Genomic DNA, 17,552 nt, shown 5'->3' with positions numbered 1-17,552 from the left:
GGCTTCGGTTGGAAATTAAGGGAAAGGCGCCTTGGGGTTCCAAGTATATATAATAATGCTTCAACGTTCGTGCCTCCTCTTGTTCCTGGACAAATTCGATCCGTTGGGGATGGACGCCACGTCCATGGCCCGAGTGCCGAGGTTGAGATCCTTGCCCCCCCCACCCGACAATCTGGGGTATTAATAACTTATAACTCCTTCCAACAAGAAGCCTTCTCACCTTTATGCCTACAAAGCCATTTCATGCCACGACTGTATCACCTCAATGACGGTCCTCGTTTCCTCACCTTATCACACAACATCTTCCCCCAGAGTGTCGTCATGTCTCAAACGTTTAGCAGCCCGCCACCATCCGTCCCCGACGTGCTCGTCACCTCGCCTGTCCCTCATGTCCTCCTCGTCACACTGAACCGTCCCAAGGCCCTCAACGCCATGCAGCGCGAGATGCACTACCGCCTCGACAAGCTGTGGTCCTGGTTTGATGCCGAGCCCACGCTCCGCGTCGCTGTGCTGACGGGGTCTGGGCGCGCATTCTGTGCGGGCGCGGATCTGAAGGAATGGAACGACAAGCACAAGGACGGAAAGGCGCAAGAGGAGCCTCAGCCATTGGAGAAGTGGAACGAGAATGGGTTTGGAGGACTCAGCAACCGACGAGGCAAGAAGCCCGTCATTGCAGCCGTCAATGGCCTATGTCTGGGCGGAGGTATGGAGATTGCCATTAACTGTGATATGGTCATTGCGCACGAGAGCGCCCAGTTCGGCCTTCCCGAGACCAAGATTGGCGTTGTCGCTCTCGCGGGTGCGCTGCCCAGGCTGACGAGGCTCGTGGGACGGGCGAGGGCTTCAGAGATGGCGTTCACGGGGCGATCATACCCGCCCACGACGATGCTGGACTGGGGCGTCATCAACAAGATTGTCAAGGGGAACGTGGTTCAAGAGGCGCTAAAGTGGGCAGGCGAGGTGGCCAACAACTCGCCCGACTCGATCATTGTCAGTCGCGAGGGCATCATGAGTGGCTGGGCGCCCGAGGATCCGCAGGACGCTACGAGGCGGGTCGAGTTTGGCATCTACAAGGAGATGGATGGCGCGCAAAACATGAAGGAGGGCGTTCTGAGCTTTGTGGAGAGGAGGAAGGCCGTCTGGCGAGACAGCAAGCTCTGAGTACAGTGGCGCTGGGAGGGATCCTGCACGCCTATTTTATCACGAATCTCAAAGTTGTCCATTGCCCCTACTCATCGCCTATACTACCGTACATGTACACTGACCTTTCATCAGCCTCTCAGTCATGAATCGTGACCATTCTCTGGGCGTTTGACAGGATCCGACTCCGGCCTTGGCTTCTTTCCCATGGGCTCGACGAACAACCGCCCTCTGGGTAGAATCTCCCATCCCGCCTCAAGAGCGGCCCTTTTGAAGCGTTGGTCCACGTTGACATGCTCATTCGTCATGTACTCCTCCAACTCGTCGCGCTCCAGCTCCACCCACTCCTCCTCTTCATCACCGTACTCCTCCTCCTCGTGCACCCAGTCCATATCTATAAAGTCAAATCTGTCTTGCCATTCCGCCAGATAGGTAGGCCACTCGTAGGGGTTGAGGGGGGTCACTATGTGACCGGGCGGACGTGGCGCGTAGCAGCCTATGACGATGCGGATGGTACTCCCAGTCGGCTTCAGCCATTTCGTCGTGGCCTTGAACAGATGCAATATGAGCTCCATGTTCGCGGTCCTAATGCCTACTTCGTGATGCTGCATATCCAGCAGGTTTACCCATGCCGTCAGCCTATCAATGTGGCCTAGGTAGATGGTGTCAATACGAGGACACATGGCCGCAATGTATCGAACCAAGTCGCCCTGCGGATAGGGAGCTGGAATTCTCCAAGCAGGCCATGTCCCAGGAGGCACGGTGTAGTCCCTTGCAATCACACTGGGCAGTGCATCCACGTGTAGAGCGATAGCTTTAATGAAGTTCAAGTTAGTCGCACCGATGCGTTGCAGGGTCCGGTGCGCAATGGCGAGATTACCAGGTTTCCACACGCGCCAATCGCCGAAGCAAAACACGTTCTTTCCGTACAGGATAGGCGCGGCTTCCCGTTTGGTGAGTCTGCAGGCTTCGAGCAGCGCGAGGAAGTGATGTGACACTGCCTTGCGCTCGTCCGCATGCTGGGCGCAGTGGCATTTGTAGGGTGACGAAGCTGACAGGTGCGTTGCGTTGTCGTCACGTATGGCCAGCTCAATGTGGACGTCGAGGATGAAGACATGTTCGTAGATCATGTTGCGGACTTCGGCGGGCAGACGCAGGAAGGGAAATATCACCGGCGGAGGCGCTGCCCAGGGCGTAAACGCATTGTTCATTGTGGGCGTCTGAAAAGAACCGGTTGTCCTACTCATACGGCTGAATGTATGATTTCGGTTTGGGGGTCTGATGGATGATCTTCTGCTGATTGATAGTTAGACTCTGTCACTCAGTGAACTGTACTTGCGTCGGCGACGTTGTGTTCTTGTAGACTCAACTATTCCGTAATACAAGAGGACTCGTAAGTATGCATCGGCGAGGAAAAAATGGGAACAAAGCTGGCTGTCGTTGGGCAAGGCTTTGTGCCGACTAGATACAACGAATTTATTCAGTCTTTACTGCAAGCTCTGACCAAATGCCTCCTCTATTGTCACTTGGTCGAGTTCACAAGACAAGAACTGCAAACTATTGTGATAATGGGCCTTGAACCTCGAAGAAGAATTTGCGCTATCTTCTTTTGTCTGATTATTATCTTTTATTATCAGCTCTCGGACTTGACCTCGTGGCTTTCTAGCAGTCAGGGACGCTTCATTCACTCGAATACCTACCTGTCTCTGACGGCTGAACCCAGTTGTGCCACTTTGATGGAACACACGCAGAGTGTTTCTGATAATCATTAATTCAGTCATGGTCTAGTTAGTTGTCCTTATTGAGGTTTTCAGCATCCTCGATAGACTCGATACGACGGTCCAATGCGATAAAATTCACCATGTTCCGATATCGCTGGGAAGGCAAGGAAATCTAAGGTGATCATTGCACCAGACGTGATCAAGTTTATTATTAAAATAGATATCAACAGTATTCGAATGGTGTCGAGAGATATTGTTATTCCTTCTCGTCCTAGCAAGGTGGTGTCACTTTGACTCGCCCCTTTTCCAGCACCATGTATTTGAAAGGCTGCACAAACAGTTTGTGACGACACACGAAGCGTCAGGTCCTTCAAGTCACTGTATAATACTCCAGAAGATATTTTTCTGCTTGGCAACATGAATTGGTGGTGCACATATTCGAGGGTCTCTTCAACAATGGATGCTTTGTGGTTGACAAGACCCCTGAGCGGCCTGTACTCGAGCCTCAAGTTGGCCTGAGGCACAGACGTCGCATATCTCCTTCAGCCCTCGTTGGTTTATAACTTAACTGATCTTCTCAACTCATTTGATCATTAGATCATTTGATCATTTGGTCGATATTCCCCGTGCTTTGAAGCCTCCACGTCGTTGTGTCGTCGTCGCGATTCCTAGCCTTGTCTGCCAAGTAATCACATCCCAAGTATACCTACTTTTTCTAAGCAAAATATGTCTCCTTCATGACTAAGTCAAAGACCCCTCGATTCATTTCCTCATTTGGTGCACACATCTTAGAGTAGAGGTGTGAAAGTGATCCTCAAGGGGCCTGCTTTGCTGGCCTACCCTACACTATCCACAGTGGCCATCAATATCCTTTATTCCTGCAGATCAATCATCAAGAAATGCGGGAAGCACCATTGGCTATCCAGCCATCAGAATGATTGGGTTGAAATTGTGATATTGGCCATGCAGTTTCATAGAAAAGACAAAGAAGGTTGGCGCTTTCATTGTCCCAGCCGGCCGCCATCTCATGTCTCGGACACACGAACATCAAATGCCAAGGTGATTCGAGACCCTTCCCTCGTGCCGCCTCCACACGCGTCTGACTGGTCAATACAAGCTCTCGAGGGTGGTTTGCAAGAGACAAGACCAGTGGGAAGTTTGGAGACTTTCGCGTGTGTGACTTGAGAGCAATATTCATGCCGGCGCCCGAGACGTGCGTCAAACAATTGCGGACAGCCCTTGTTGGGGCGACTGAAGACAATGCCGATTCAGTGGTAATTACGCGAGAGTTCAAGGACATGCCGCGCACTCATCTCAATCCGAGATTGTCATCGTCAGATCTCGCGATCTCCCAAAACCCCCGAACACCCTATCAGGAGCGACGCATATCTTCCCGGCCCCGTGTCTGCGCAAATCATGGAAATGATCGACGCGCCCTACCGTCCGTGTCTGGAGCTGAACCGACCAAGCGTGCGTCTCTAGCGCCTCCACCAGCACCGGCTGCTCCCTTGGACTGCGTCCGTTCTCTCCGCCGACATGACCACGGCATAAGTCTAAGACATGCACAGCGACAGCGACTGGTCGAAAGGGCGGCCATGATCTTCATGAGGGCTCAGCCGTGGCGCGAACGACTGGGGAGGAATAGCGCGCTCGATGATGCGCGATGCTACGTACGCCAGGGTGTGCGCAATGGGATCAAATGGACGCGATGGTCCGGGTCTTGCCCTTGCTTCTCCTCCAGTGCCTTAGGTAGTGCCGATTGTCTTCTACGCAGTCTTATGCCTCTCCCCTCTCAATCTCCAAGTTCTGTCTTGGCAGCAGCGGTTGAGTTGCGCAATGGCGGACGACATGGCCACCAAAGGCAGCGCGCAGCACGCTGGCTCGGCGAGCGCAGCCAACATTCTCACCGACAGCAACCAGGACGCCATCAACACAAATAGCAATGCCGCGCAGGCGGCCGCGAGCAGAGGGGTTCGGAAGCTGGTGCTGTGCTTCGACGGCACTGGCAATAAATTCCACGGCGACGACAGTGACAGCAACATCCTCAAGATCTTCCGCATGCTGGATCGCACGGCTGACGACCAGTATCACTACTATCAACGTGAGTTTCCCATCTTTGCTCTGAATGCATCCTGGACAGACCTGCTGACGGATTTGGCCAGCTGGGATCGGGACATACGTCGTGTCAGGCTCGCTGTCACATACGTCCGTTCGCGCACGATTCAACAGCTGGTACACAAAGGCCAAGGACTCGGCTGTTGGCTCCTCATTCGATCAGCATGTTGTCGGCGGCTACCGCTTCCTGATGCGCTTTTATAATCCTGGCGACGAGATCTATCTCTTTGGATTCTCGCGCGGTTCCTACATTGCTCGCTTCCTAGCCGAGATGCTTGACTACATCGGCCTCCTCTCCCACGGTAATGAGGAAATGGTCAAGTTCGCGTGGAAAGCTTTCGCCCAGTGGCAGTGCCGGCAGCAGAGCGTCGGCTCCGCCGAGGAGATCAGAAAGGCCGACGAGGAGAAGAGGAAGATGTACAGGTTCATGAAGGGGTTCCGCGAGACCTTCTCGCGCCCCGTCGGGCGGATCAAGTTCCTGGGCTTGTTCGACACCGTCAACTCCGTGCCGCGGTTTGAGACGGCCTGGATGCAGAGGAGCAAGTTTCCCTACACGGCCAAGAGCAGCGCCAGGGTGATCCGCCACGCCGTCAGCATCGACGAGCGCCGCGCCAAGTTTCGACAGGACCTCATGTACCAGGGGAACCGCAAGGTGAGGGACCACCACAAGCGCCACAACATTGAGAAGTGGTTTGGCTGGGAACATTGGAACATGCAGATGAACATCATTCCCCAGATGGACAAGACAGGCCACATGGAAAGGAAGCCTACGGGTGCGGGCGAGGATACGCAAGAACCGGAGTCCCAGAATCAGAACCTGGCACCAGAGGACCGCGGCAGGACGAAGGACAAGTACCTATCACCCAACGGCCTCCAGGCGTCTTCGCAGTCGAGGCCTCGAGAGGAGAAGCCAGCTCAGCAGGGAGTAGAGGACGATTTTGCCCCGTACCGTGCCAGGTCGTCGTCTAGAAGACCTCAGTCCGCGCGGTCGGGTGCTCCATCGGAAATGTCCCACTCGAACCCTCCCCCGTCAGAGATACAGCCCGTCGACGACTGCGGCCAGGATATTGACGAGGTGTGGTTTTCCGGCGGCCACGCTGACGTCGGTGGAGGTTGGGAGATGCTGGAAGATAGCAAGAGCGCCAGCCACGTGCCGCTCACGTGGATGGTCCGCGAGGCCATGAGGGCTGGGCTGCCCTTTGACCCAGACAAGGTCGCCGAGCTGGGCTGCGCGTGCTCCAATGAGTGGTCTGCGGACAGTCCAGCCAAGAAGCCCGCTGCGTTGCGGAAGAAGAAGAAGGGGAAGAACCGACAGGCCGCTGCTGGAGATATACCGGCCATCCGGATGGAAAATGGAGGCACGCCCACGTTCCCCGAGTCGCCCAGCGAGTACCGCCACCCGTGGCCTCGGGAGCCGCGTCCTGCGACATGTTCCTCGACGGCGTCCTCTGCGTCGTCCTGCTCCACCGACGAGGACGAGCGCCACTTTCACGGCCTGATGAGTCGTGCACACACCGCCCGAATCCACGACTCCCTCGCGTACCACGGCGGCCTGAACCATCTCTCCGTGACTGGGTGGAAGCTGATGGAGTACCTCCCCTTTCGGAGGATGGACCTCAAGAGTGATGGCACTTGGGAGCCGATCCGCTGGCCGCTGCCCAGAGGCGAGGTCCGGGACATCCCAGATAATGTCCGCGTGCACCGCAGTGTCATTCGCCGCATGAAGGAGGACGAGACGTATCGCCCGGGGAACTTGATTATCGGTGGCGGTGGTCGTGGCGTTCGACATGCGCCCAAGGAGCATGGCATAGGGGAATGGGTTTGCGTTGCCGACGAAGGGGATCCAGTCGGTGAGATCTGGATGAAAAAGGACAAGTGCGAGTAAAGGTTTGATTCTACATGTGTTAGGTTTTCGGAGGAATGTAATGGGTAATTTGTGGCATTGGCCTCAGGGATTGCAACCGTTTGTTCTCGCTCTTCAGGTCTGGAGTCTCTGGACAGTCTTTGAGGATCGTGCTTTCTCACCATTGCTTCAGCAATTCACCATTATATGTCATCTGACTTGACAATCAGTCCATTATGCAAATTGAAGATTGCAATGGTATGTTAGCTCAGGAGAGCCCTGGTATGTCGAGGTTGTTGCTAACATTGGTTGTGCAGACTAGGGAAGAACCAGGGCGGACAACTGTAGAACACCTCAGTTCCAAGGTAAAACAATCATCGGTGGCAATGCCGATCTTCGAACCCACAGGATACTTTGATCAAACAAAAAACGAAGATTAAGACGATTTGTGCAAGTCGTCGGAAAGGCGAGTATGCCGAGTCCTGTTTACCGAGGGCCTACCGGGTGACCAAATCCATAGGACAAAGGGCCAAACTCGGCTCATCTTGGATGATCCGATCTCCATCCTCTGTTCTTCCAACTCGCTCTCTATCCAGCTTTTATGTGAGAGTGCGCGGCCCTTTTTTTATTCCTTGCACTGCAGATTCTAAAGTACACGTCGCGGCAATGTCTGCACGTCTTTATCCCGCTTCAGCGAGACTTGTCACGCGATCTTTCGGCAGGATGCTTCACACCAAACCCCGGACGCTGAACGCCCTTTTTGTACGCGGAGGCACCTCGAATGGCTTGATGATCCACGACAGGGACTTGCCGCCTCGAGACCAATGGCAGACAGTCCTACCAGCTGCCATGGGATCTCCCGACCCCTACGGGCGCCAGCTCAATGGCATGGGATCCGGCATATCGTCCACGTCCAAGGTGGTTGTGGTGCACCCGCCTACCCGGGACGACGTTGACGTGGAATACACATTTGTGCAGGTGAGGATCAAGGACGACGGTCTCGACATGGAGGGAAACTGCGGCAACATGAGCTCTGCGGTTGGCCCCATTGCATGGGAATGGGGCCTTGGGAAAGAGGATGCCGTGGAAACAGATAGTCACGGCCGGACGTGGGCGTCCATGAGACTGTTGAACCGGAACACCAACAAAGTCATTGTTGCACGGTTCAGGGTGGAGGGACGAGACTACGTTCCGTCAGGTGAATACGAGCTCGATGGTGTCGTTGGAGAGGCCTCGCCCATCACCATGAGCTTCATGGATCCCGCGGGCGCCAAGACAGGAAAGGCACTGCCTTCGGGAAATGCCGTGGACGAGTTGCCACTCGAGGATGGAAGCACGATTCAGGCCACACTCATGGACGTCAGCAACCCGGGCGTCTTCGTCAAAGTCGCAGACTTGGGCATTGACGCGGATGCGTTGACACCAGATGCCATCGAGGGAGATGTCGCACTCAAGAGGCGGCTAGAGCAGATTCGTCGCGCCGGTGCCACAGAGATGGGCCTCGACCCCGAGGTTGAGTCGATACCAAAAATTATCCTCGTCTTCCCTTCCAAAGACCCCTCGGCCGACATTCGATGCGCCGCCTTGTCCATGGGCCAGGCTCACAAGGCGGTGCCGCTGACGCTGGCGCTCTGCCTGGGCGCGGCGTGCCAGACACCAGGTACGATCCCTGCGAGTCTGCTGAGAGAGAGCGGAAAAGAGGCCGTGACGATTGCGCACCCGAGTGGGAAACTGGACATTGGCACTACGATGAGAGACGGCAGACTCGTCAGTGCTGAGCTCCTGAGGACAGCGAGAATCATGATGAAGGGGGAGGTGCTGTACTAGACTCGTGCCAGTGGCTTCTTGGTGCGGCGACTTACCCTGCAGACGTGGGGCTCCACAACAAGGAGGGAGGGGTTTGTTTCAGCCAGAGGCAGCAGCAAGGCGATGGCGCCTCGTGGTCCTTCTGGTCTCAGCTTCCTGGACCCTGCAGATATATTCGATCGCTTTTGCCGATATGTATGTGATCGACATGTGCGCTCGAGTCTGCGTCGCGTCTTGTCAGACGCCTGGCTGACATTTGCTTGTGACGGGAGATGGGCTGGGAGATGGACGGCCACTCTAGTCATCGGCGTGCGGTGTCCAAACTTGAAGTCCGAGAGCGGGTCAGTAACTCAATAACGAGACAAATGATGCCAGTGAGGTTCCCCAGTGGGATGGACGCCCGCCGGCAGTTGCCGCCGCAGCTATGCCAGCTCAGATATGGCCTTGCCTGGCACCTCGGTCCTCACCTTCACAATTGCCGCCCAGGGTTCATTCAGTCCATCAGTCATCTTGAGGACACGCCACCGCGTCAGCCTGCCATCCATTCATTTCTCATCACCCTCGCACAAGACCCTCGCTTCGTCAAACCTCGAGCTACCGCAAACTTCCACTTCCACCTCCACCCTCGCCATCGCCATACATCTCGCAGCTCGCATCTCACGCAGTGCCAAGGCGACTTGGCTACCACAGCGCATCCCTGTAGCGCTCCCGTATCCGACAATCTCGCCACCATCCCTCGTTGCGAGTCTACACGCACCGCGCAGCGACCGATAACGACCCGTCGCCCACGCCGAGGTGCTGACACAAAGCGCGACGCCGGGCAGACCGAGCGACCGTCTGCACGACGTGCCGATCGCCCCCTGATGGACAAGCAGTGTAGTGCGACCATCCACAACGGCGCCCTGGTTTCGACCCGCAAGGGCATGGTTATATCAAAGTCCCAGCACCAAGGCACTCGCTTCGTCAACACCTTTGCACCTGCCACCACCAGGCCACCCGCCGATCCGTACAGATGGCACTCGAAATCACAACCGCAGGATGAGGCGCTGCGGTACCATGAGGGAACATCACAGGCTCACGCGCATCTGAACACCCCTCCACAGACGGTCGCGACACCGAGCTCAGTCGCCACGCCAGCTACCAACATGAGGAGAAGTACAGACGTCCCATCGACACCCATGAGCAACGTGAGCGAGCAGGATGAGCAAAGGCCAGGCACAGTACATCAGCACCAGCAGCCACTACACATACCATATCTGCGGCCGCCCGTGCCCAAGGGACATCCAAGCCAGAGTCCGGTTGGGTCGATGGGCTGGCCTCCACCACCTGATCACAATGCGCCCCTAGCCCCGCGACTGGTTCAGCAGTATCTCCATAATGTGCCCCCGCGGTCATACACATTCGAGGCAATCGCTCTCGTGGCCTCTCTGGCCAACGGAGGGGGTAGCGTGCCACCCTCGGCGCTCGGACAATCGATAGCGCAGGTATGCGCCTCCATGAACAAGGACATCCTGCTTGGCGACGAGGATGGCTCGAGGAGCGAGGCGGCCGTCGTGGAGTCCATCGCCGCCATGGCCCTGGAGGCCACGTACAGCGGGCGACAGGACCACTGGCACGTCCTGATGAGAGGACTGCGAGATATGGTGGATCGAGGTGGTGGCATGAAGCCGGAGTGGGGAGTCATCCTCAACAAGATTCACAAGGCCGATGTCAAGGGGGCGGCATATGCTGGGAGCAGCCCCTATCTTGAATTTTCCAAGATATTCCCGCCCATATCGGATGCGCTGTCGCCGCATAGGCGAGCAGAACTTGCTGTCCGCGCACACCACCTACTCTCAGCGTGCAGTATCGCTCTTGCCAACATTGAGTCGATACAAGGCCTGTCATTTTTTACACAGACCATCATTGCGGCGCGGCATGGCGCGCATCCGCAGTCGATCCTCGTCGACCCAGGAAGCTTTGCAGAAGATTGTTTGCAGGTCGAACATCAGCTTGTGCGCAACCCAAAGGCCCTCCGGGACGACATGGCCGAAACAGAGGCACTGTTGGCAGTGGCAGCCAACCCGCTGGACCCGCTACTGCGGATAGCAGCCATATTATACATTGAGGATTTACTCCCAGACGCACATTCGGTGGACCTATATACCATCCTCCTCACGGCCCTCATACATCAGTCACGAATCATCTTACAAAGGAAGATGTACCCAGAATCCAGCCCGAGCCCCCTCCCAGACGCAACCGCCGTGCGTCCGCTCCTGCTCTGGACGTGCATGGTCGGCCACGCAATTGTGACCTTTACCAATGTGCAAAAGGGCACCGTGCTGGACCTTGCCGTCTTTGAAGATCTGGCGGCCGTGACCTTGGGCGACAGCTCGGGCGCGGCGCCCGCAGACGCAGAGGACGAGGAGAACGAGCTGGATTTATGCGAGCTCCTGCCACTGGGGGAGCTCAGGAGTGTCAAAGGATGTGATGAGGAAGCCATGCTGAGACAGCTCGTCGCGGCACATGATGCGCGAGAACCTTGGCAATGACCCTACCCTGTACTTGATACACAAGCATGAGGATGAACATGACCGCTCGTTAATCGGGCGAACAACTTGTCCCACGATGTCACGCGGACACACATAACAGAATCTTTCGTTCATCTTCCACGTGAATTTATATACTTTATGTATTTGTCATAGCAACTATGGCGGCAGCGTCAGTACTCAGTACAGTACTAGCACCGCAAACTGAACTGGGACCCACATTCATCTCACTGCGACGATGATCCTCTCTCCGATTTTGGTATTCAGGAGGCGAGCTTCAGCCCTCAGTCAACAAACCCCCCAACAACAGTCTTCACCCTCGAAGCGTCACATCTTACGTCCTGGGCCATGGCATCTCATCCTTACTACCCACCTACGGCAGCTATCCCTTTGTACACGCCTAATTCCTCGCCCACTGTGCAGACAATCGCGATCTTTGGAGCCATCGTAGGAACCATTGCCGCCGTCGCATACAATGTGCTTCCCACTGGCTCGCGACTCATAGATCGCTTCTCCGCAAGCTGGTTCGCCCTATGTATGTGTTTGTGCTCCGTATTCGGAGTGGTGCGCTAACAATGGATACACACAGGCGCATTCTTACACCTCTGTTTTGAGGGGTACTACGTCGTCCACAGAGCCGAGATTGCAGGCATGAACACTTTGTTCGCCCAGCTGTGGAAGGAGTACACTCTGTCGGACTCGCGGTACCTCACACTCGATATATTCACCGTGTGTATCGAGTATATCACCACGGTGCGGCCATCTTTCTGTCTTCTCCCGTCCTGTGTGCTGACCGGAATGACCAGATCTGCTGGGGGCCCCTGTCCCTGCTGACTCTCCTCTCCATCCTCAAGAACCATGATCTTCGCCATCCGCTGCAGGTCATTGTGTGCACGGCCCATCTGTACGGCGTGGCGCTGTACTATGCGACCAGCGAGATGGATGTCACGAGGTATTCCAGGCCAGAAACTCTGTACTACTGGGTGTACTATGTCGGCTTCAACGCGCCGTGGGCTACTGTGCCTTTTTGTGAGTCTACTTGCCTTTGGCGTATGAGTGGTGAGCTGACACGAGCGCAGGGTTGCTGTGGGACAGCTTTGTGGCCATCTCAAATGCATTCAAAGTGTCTAGGGAGCTTGAAGGGGGTAAAAAGAATGTGTGATGTTCTGTAATGTATTAAGCGAGATGTGTTAGTAATGTATGCGGCAGACAGGTCGTAGCAGCCTGCTATTGTCTCGGGCTGACACGCTGGTTCTAGACATGGCTCATTGCTGTTGCTGTGAATAGTGCTTCTCTTCACATATACTAAGACAAAGCCCGAGTAGATTCCTCCCTAAAAGAAAAGAAAATCGCATGTCTTCTTCTGTTCATCGACCGCGAGCGTGCTGACACAAACAAGACACGTAAGGCAAAGATTGGCGCCTCCCACTGAGGATGTATCATCCCCGAGCACCACACATACCATGTTGAATGGTTCAAAGACTGACCAAGAAAGGTACTCTACCTCAAACGCCCACTCTTCTCATCATCCCCAGATCTCATCAAAAGATCCCCCCCGCCACAGGAACGGAAAACAACGCCCCCCTGACATGGAAGTCATTTATCACTTACCTCCACGACAAACTCCACCATGCCCAGCCCTCCACGCACAACGGGACTCAAATCACGCAGCACGCACTTGAGGCCCGTCTTAATTCCGCCTTCCACTACCCAGGTTACCTTTGCGTTGACCCCCGCTGGTCGCGGGCCACGCTTGTTGAGGGCGTACTCCTTCATCGCGGCCTGCGTCACTTGGTCCCACAGATGAGGGACCATCTCCACAAACGAGTAGCTGAAATTTGATTCATCCTTGACCGTGATCTTGGTGAGCTTTGGGCAGCGCACGATCCGAGGGGGCGGGGCGGATACGTTGCTGGGAACGCCCCCCGGTGGCGGAGCATGGGGAGGGCTCGAGACAGGGACTGGTGGACCTGTGACAACGGGAAAGCGACGATTGACTTTCTCGAAGCTGCCGTGAGTGGGCTCCGGCATGCAGAAGATGGGGAACCCGGGGCTCGGACCTGGTGCTGAGAGAGGGCATGTATGCTTCGTGCCAGATGGTTCTCGCTTGCCTTTGGTGGCCTTGGCGTCGTTGTGAAAGGTGCTCGCCGAGCTGAATGAGGATACGCTTTCGAGCTCGTCTAGCTCGTCATCATCATCATCCTCGCTCGTCTCGTCGTCCTCCCCGACAATCGCCCAACTTTTTTGGTTGATGTGCTTGGCCAGGGCTTCGCTGGAGGCAAGGTGGAGGTCTTGCAGCGACTCGACCAAGGTATGTCCGTAGCCAGATAGCAAGGGTGACCTAAAGCCCCCGTAAGCTTTCAAGGTGATACTGGACTCCCACGGCGTCGATGTTTTAGCGTCAGGGCCATGGATTGTCGCCAGGACGAAGTGTGATGCCGGTCTTTTGTACAGGATGTGGCAGTTTTCTGGTCATTCCTTTAGCATCGTACGGAATCTCGAGATCAATTTTACCTGAAATGAGAGACTTGTAGTCTGGGGTGTACGGTGGGCTTGCTTTGGGCATGTTGCTTGCTTGGATTTGATGTTGCAAGACGTTCTCGTGATGGATTGTCGTCAAAGTTAATGGGAAATCTCGAACAAAGGCAGAGTTGAAGTGTTTGACCAACTCCATCTTGTCGAAGAGCACCATGGACTACTTATATACACTTAAAAATCATGTATCACGGTAAGCGATACTTCCATTTATCGATGGGGACGATCACCCATGCGGCTCTCTGCATGAGTGATGAGACTCGCCTTTGAACGACGGCAGATAGGCCGCCCGGGGAAGCATCGCTCTTGACTGTGGCTGCCTATGTCTGACTGTGGTACAGTTCACGAGGGTACATGTGCCGCCCTTCATTGACGTTGGAGGTCGAGATGATACGGTGAACTCGTCCATGGCGGCACAGTCGCATTAGAATGCACTTTTGGTGCAGCCAAACGAGGGGCGGGCGACAGCGTAGTACACCACCATCTCTGCGAATAGTGAGGCGCGTGACGTGATTCGGATGCCTCGTCTCGCACACTGTGCTAGGTGTCGTCCGACCAGGTAGCGCGAGCCTTGTTCCAACTTGGTATCTCAGAGAAAAGGATTGTGTACGTGCATCCTTCATGTTGTCTTCGGCTCAATGGACATAAACTATCTGTCTCGTGTGCTTTACACAGGGTTGAAGATCACGATCGCCGCTATGTTGTCCAAGGCAACGAACGTCAAGAGTGGCACGAAGCCTCACTTTCTCTCATCGCGGATGGGGGCGTATTGTGACCTGTAGCACGGCAGAAGAGTCCCTCATGAATTGACCAGTGAAGCTGTGGTCTTGTCCCTCCCAATGCTGCAGCCTTGACGATGACGAGGCTGCTCGCGCTGCATTTTAGTCCATTCAATGATCTGCCTCACGTCGGTGGCGAGAAGCAGAGCATGCAGCAATGGGTCCAGCCCGTCACAGCCTGTTTCACTCCCATGAGAGACCGCATGAGCGCACAGCAGCCGTGATACAATAGATATTCATATTCCCCGTACCAACTGACCTGACCATCGCCCACCACGCATCGTATAGCGAATGGAGAACCTGCATCCGACCATCTAAACGCCCGCATCAGTCTGCAACTTCTCCAGCCGCAAGCGCACCGCCTCCACGAGCGCCGTCTCTCGCGCAAGTGCGCCCTGAACCTGCTGCATCTTACTCTTCCTGATGTTGTCCGGCACCCTCAGCTCCTGTTGTTCTCTCTTCTCCTCACCGTCCTTGCCGACGTTGAGCGTCTCCAGTTGCATCGTCAGCGAGTCTTGCAGTTCCTTCAGGTCTTCAAAGCGCTGCCACAACTTCTTAGGCTGATTCTGCGAGTCGTTCGCTGCGGTAGTGCCCTCGTCGTCATCCTCCCCAGGCAGGCAGACGTTCTTCTCTGCCGAGCGAACTTCGTCCGCCCAAGCGCGCTCTTTCACGCTCAACTCGCGGGTCGTGGAGCGGCCCACCGTCTGCTTGAGCTTCTCGATGCGTGCCTTAAGCGCTTCTTGACGGCTATTGGCTTGCTCGATGCGACGATCATACCGGACTCGGTCGGACTCTTCTTCGCCGTCTCCCAGCATGGCGTCGATTCTCCTTTGCACCTCGCCCGCTTTGCGGATCTGTTCGCGCAGCTCGCCGGTCAGGCTCTGGCATCGGATGAACACCTCGGCAGCCGCGTCCCGGAGTCTGGCTGTCTCATCACTGAGCACCTTGTGAACCTCCGTGAACACATTCAATGTCATTGGGCTGAGCTTAACATCTTGCGTAATCGTTGTTTTGTGGCGTGATGTGCGCAAATTGTCCAGGTATTGCGGCAACAGCGAATCTTCGCTAAAGGCGTGTGGAGTGTTGAAGACAGGGCGAGGTTCATAGAAATCCAATAGGGGCTGATCATCCTCCTCTCTTTTGACGGGCGAATCCTCGATGGCGAGGGGACGACTCGATTCGGGTGTGTCGAAGGCCATGGCAATGGGTTCGTAGGGCGTTGCGGACAACAGGAGGTAGCCGAGGTCCGCATCAAAAATAGATGTCGCCGCAGCCAGAATGACGTCCTGTGATTTTGGGCAAGAGTAGATCTTATCTCTCGTCGACGCCGTGTGCACAACCAGGTTCATCCGGAAGTCAGTGCCAGCATCCAGACTGCCCGCAAGCTCGCTTTCGAGGCGGGTGATCCAAGGCAGCAAAGAGATAAAGGAGATGCCAGTAGTGGTGGTAACCCAGAATGAGTAGCGGTGCGAAGCATCTGGGCTGAACACGGGCCAGCTATCATCCGAGAGATTATCAATCTCGCTCGAGCTCATCGTGTCGATAGCCTGATACGTCAATAGTGTTGGCTGATCGAGGCGCGCAATAAGGCGCCCAAGGCGTGGTTTGTTCTTCGGGGGCAGCCACTCGGCTTGCACGCCCTCCAGGTCGAGATAGATGCGCGTCTGCCCATCGGCACTCAGCAGGCAGATCACCGTGAGCGAGGCTCCTTCTTTGTCATTGTCGTCGAATTCCAGGTCCTCCTCCTCACCCATCATGAGGTCCTCGGCATCCACGTTTTTCCCAACAACCAGAATGTCGGTGATCTCAAAGTCTTGAGCCGCCTCGGGCTCGGAGAGAGGCTCAAAGGGTCCTTGCAGTCGAGGCACCAGACTCGGTCGCGACGGCCGGTTGTAAATCTCATGGATAGGCTCGCCGAGCTGGTCCTCCACAATTGTAGGCTCTTGCGCGTCCAATTCGCCCATCCAATCGAACTGCTGCTGTGCCAAGAGGTTCTCATACTCTGACACTTCTGGGTTGTCCTGAATGCTTGCTACCGTCTGCACGATGGAGACCGACAGCGAGGGAATCAACATGGGAGGCGGCGACCACTTCTCGGGTAGCAGAGGGCACAAAGCATAGACGTCGCCTCCCCGCATGGCCACCCACAAGGTCATGGGATTCCAGCCGCCAGACTCCCGATGGGGGAAGCTCGCCGCAGCAACCTCCATGTCGAACGTGTCGGGCGAGAATCCACTGTTCGTCACCGTGGTTGATGCCGAGAAATCCTGATCCATGGTCGTTCCATCGGCAAGCTTTCTGAGATCGATGGACATGGTAGGCTTGTCGAAACTCCAGCGGCTATCGAGTTGCAGTTCCCAGACTCTGACAATAGCGTCAGCTGTGACGGTGACCAGGCATGACCCGTTGACACCCAGAGGATGCCAGAGGGCCGACATGATGGGTGCTCGCGAGGTGACATGGGTAGTAGGTCCCAGAGTGTGGATTTGAGGCTTCAGGGGACTCGTTTCACCGCAGGTCAGATGCGAAGGATCGGGAATAATGCAGATGTGGACGGTGTGAGTAGTGAGAATAGCAAGATAAGCTCCGCCGGGAGACACAATAAGCTGTCGAATATCTTCGGCGCATCGTGTTTTGAGGGTCTGCGGTTCGTGGTTAGAGGTCTTCAGCCATCAGCCATTCAAGCAAATGATACGTACTCTGACCCCGGCACCGGGCTCTTGCTCAACAGAATCTATCACCGAAGCCAAGGAAGCCTCCCTCTTCAAGCCGGACCGCCCTTGTGGTGACCGTTCCCATTTGTCCTTGAGAAAAGCCAAGTCCCCCCATCGGATGTCACGGCCATTCGCCACAAATGCCTGCGTCCCCAAGGTCGCAATCGTTCGCCGTGGACCGGGAAGCTCGTCGACCGAGGCGTTGTAGGCGTATGTGCGACCGCGATCAGTGTCGTCTGCTTTGAAGAGCTGGTGCCCAGGTGCATCCTGGCCAAGCCAGGACGCCGAATAGCTTTGCACCTTTGGCATAGCGAATGAATACAAGTACTTGGTAGTTTCGCTGCTTATTCAAGTGTCGCCATTGAGGTACT

The 17,552-nt window shown here is 55.6% G+C and overlaps 8 protein-coding genes across 8 annotated transcripts; 5 read left to right on the top strand and 3 right to left on the bottom strand.

The window, feature by feature from the left end:
- Positions 1 to 243: 243 nt before the first annotated feature.
- J7T54_005790 (3-hydroxypropionyl-coenzyme A dehydratase-like protein) lies at positions 244 to 1,161 on the top strand (the record flags this gene model as incomplete). Its single annotated transcript, XM_051508329.1, has 1 exon — positions 244 to 1,161. One exon carries the CDS (start codon positions 244 to 246, stop codon positions 1,159 to 1,161), a length of 918 nt encoding a protein of 305 aa, XP_051360616.1.
- Positions 1,162 to 1,283: 122 nt separating this feature from the next.
- Positions 1,284 to 2,351, bottom strand: J7T54_005789 (uncharacterized protein; the record flags this gene model as incomplete). Its single annotated transcript, XM_051508328.1, has 1 exon — positions 1,284 to 2,351. The coding sequence occupies one exon, from the start codon at positions 2,349 to 2,351 to the stop codon at positions 1,284 to 1,286; it is 1,068 nt and encodes a 355-aa protein (XP_051360615.1).
- Positions 2,352 to 4,697: 2,346 nt separating this feature from the next.
- J7T54_005788 (uncharacterized protein) lies at positions 4,698 to 6,861 on the top strand (the record flags this gene model as incomplete). Its single annotated transcript, XM_051508327.1, has 2 exons — positions 4,698 to 4,962; positions 5,024 to 6,861. The coding sequence occupies 2 exons, from the start codon at positions 4,698 to 4,700 to the stop codon at positions 6,859 to 6,861; spliced, it is 2,103 nt and encodes a 700-aa protein (XP_051360614.1).
- A 681-nt stretch (positions 6,862 to 7,542) lies between these two features.
- Positions 7,543 to 8,646, top strand: J7T54_005787 (3-methylitaconate isomerase-like protein; the record flags this gene model as incomplete). The annotated part of the gene is made up of 1 exon (XM_051508326.1): positions 7,543 to 8,646. The coding sequence occupies one exon, from the start codon at positions 7,543 to 7,545 to the stop codon at positions 8,644 to 8,646; it is 1,104 nt and encodes a 367-aa protein (XP_051360613.1).
- Positions 8,647 to 8,990: 344 nt separating this feature from the next.
- Positions 8,991 to 11,156, top strand: J7T54_005786 (uncharacterized protein; the record flags this gene model as incomplete). The annotated part of the gene is made up of 1 exon (XM_051508325.1): positions 8,991 to 11,156. One exon carries the CDS (start codon positions 8,991 to 8,993, stop codon positions 11,154 to 11,156), a length of 2,166 nt encoding a protein of 721 aa, XP_051360612.1.
- Positions 11,157 to 11,804: 648 nt separating this feature from the next.
- On the top strand, positions 11,805 to 12,315 carry J7T54_005785 (cholestenol Delta-isomerase; the record flags this gene model as incomplete). The annotated part of the gene is made up of 3 exons (XM_051508324.1): positions 11,805 to 11,906; positions 11,960 to 12,182; positions 12,233 to 12,315. 3 exons carry the CDS (start codon positions 11,805 to 11,807, stop codon positions 12,313 to 12,315), a joined length of 408 nt encoding a protein of 135 aa, XP_051360611.1.
- Positions 12,316 to 12,749: 434 nt separating this feature from the next.
- Positions 12,750 to 13,719, bottom strand: J7T54_005784 (uncharacterized protein; the record flags this gene model as incomplete). Its single annotated transcript, XM_051508323.1, has 2 exons — positions 12,750 to 13,621; positions 13,668 to 13,719. The coding sequence occupies 2 exons, from the start codon at positions 13,717 to 13,719 to the stop codon at positions 12,750 to 12,752; spliced, it is 924 nt and encodes a 307-aa protein (XP_051360610.1).
- A 1,062-nt stretch (positions 13,720 to 14,781) lies between these two features.
- On the bottom strand, positions 14,782 to 17,490 carry J7T54_005783 (Nucleoporin-like protein; the record flags this gene model as incomplete). Its single annotated transcript, XM_051508321.1, has 2 exons — positions 14,782 to 17,109; positions 17,167 to 17,490. The coding sequence occupies 2 exons, from the start codon at positions 17,488 to 17,490 to the stop codon at positions 14,782 to 14,784; spliced, it is 2,652 nt and encodes an 883-aa protein (XP_051360609.1).
- Positions 17,491 to 17,552: the final 62 nt, after the last annotated feature.

Source organism: Emericellopsis cladophorae (genome assembly GCF_022114955.1).
Source record: "Emericellopsis cladophorae strain MUM 19.33 chromosome Unknown NODE_42_length_200762_cov_115_829016, whole genome shotgun sequence".
NCBI lineage: Eukaryota > Fungi > Ascomycota > Sordariomycetes > Hypocreales > Bionectriaceae > Emericellopsis > Emericellopsis cladophorae.
The sequence above is the reverse complement of the archived record's forward strand: the minus strand, read 5'-3'. Positions and strand labels throughout refer to the sequence as shown.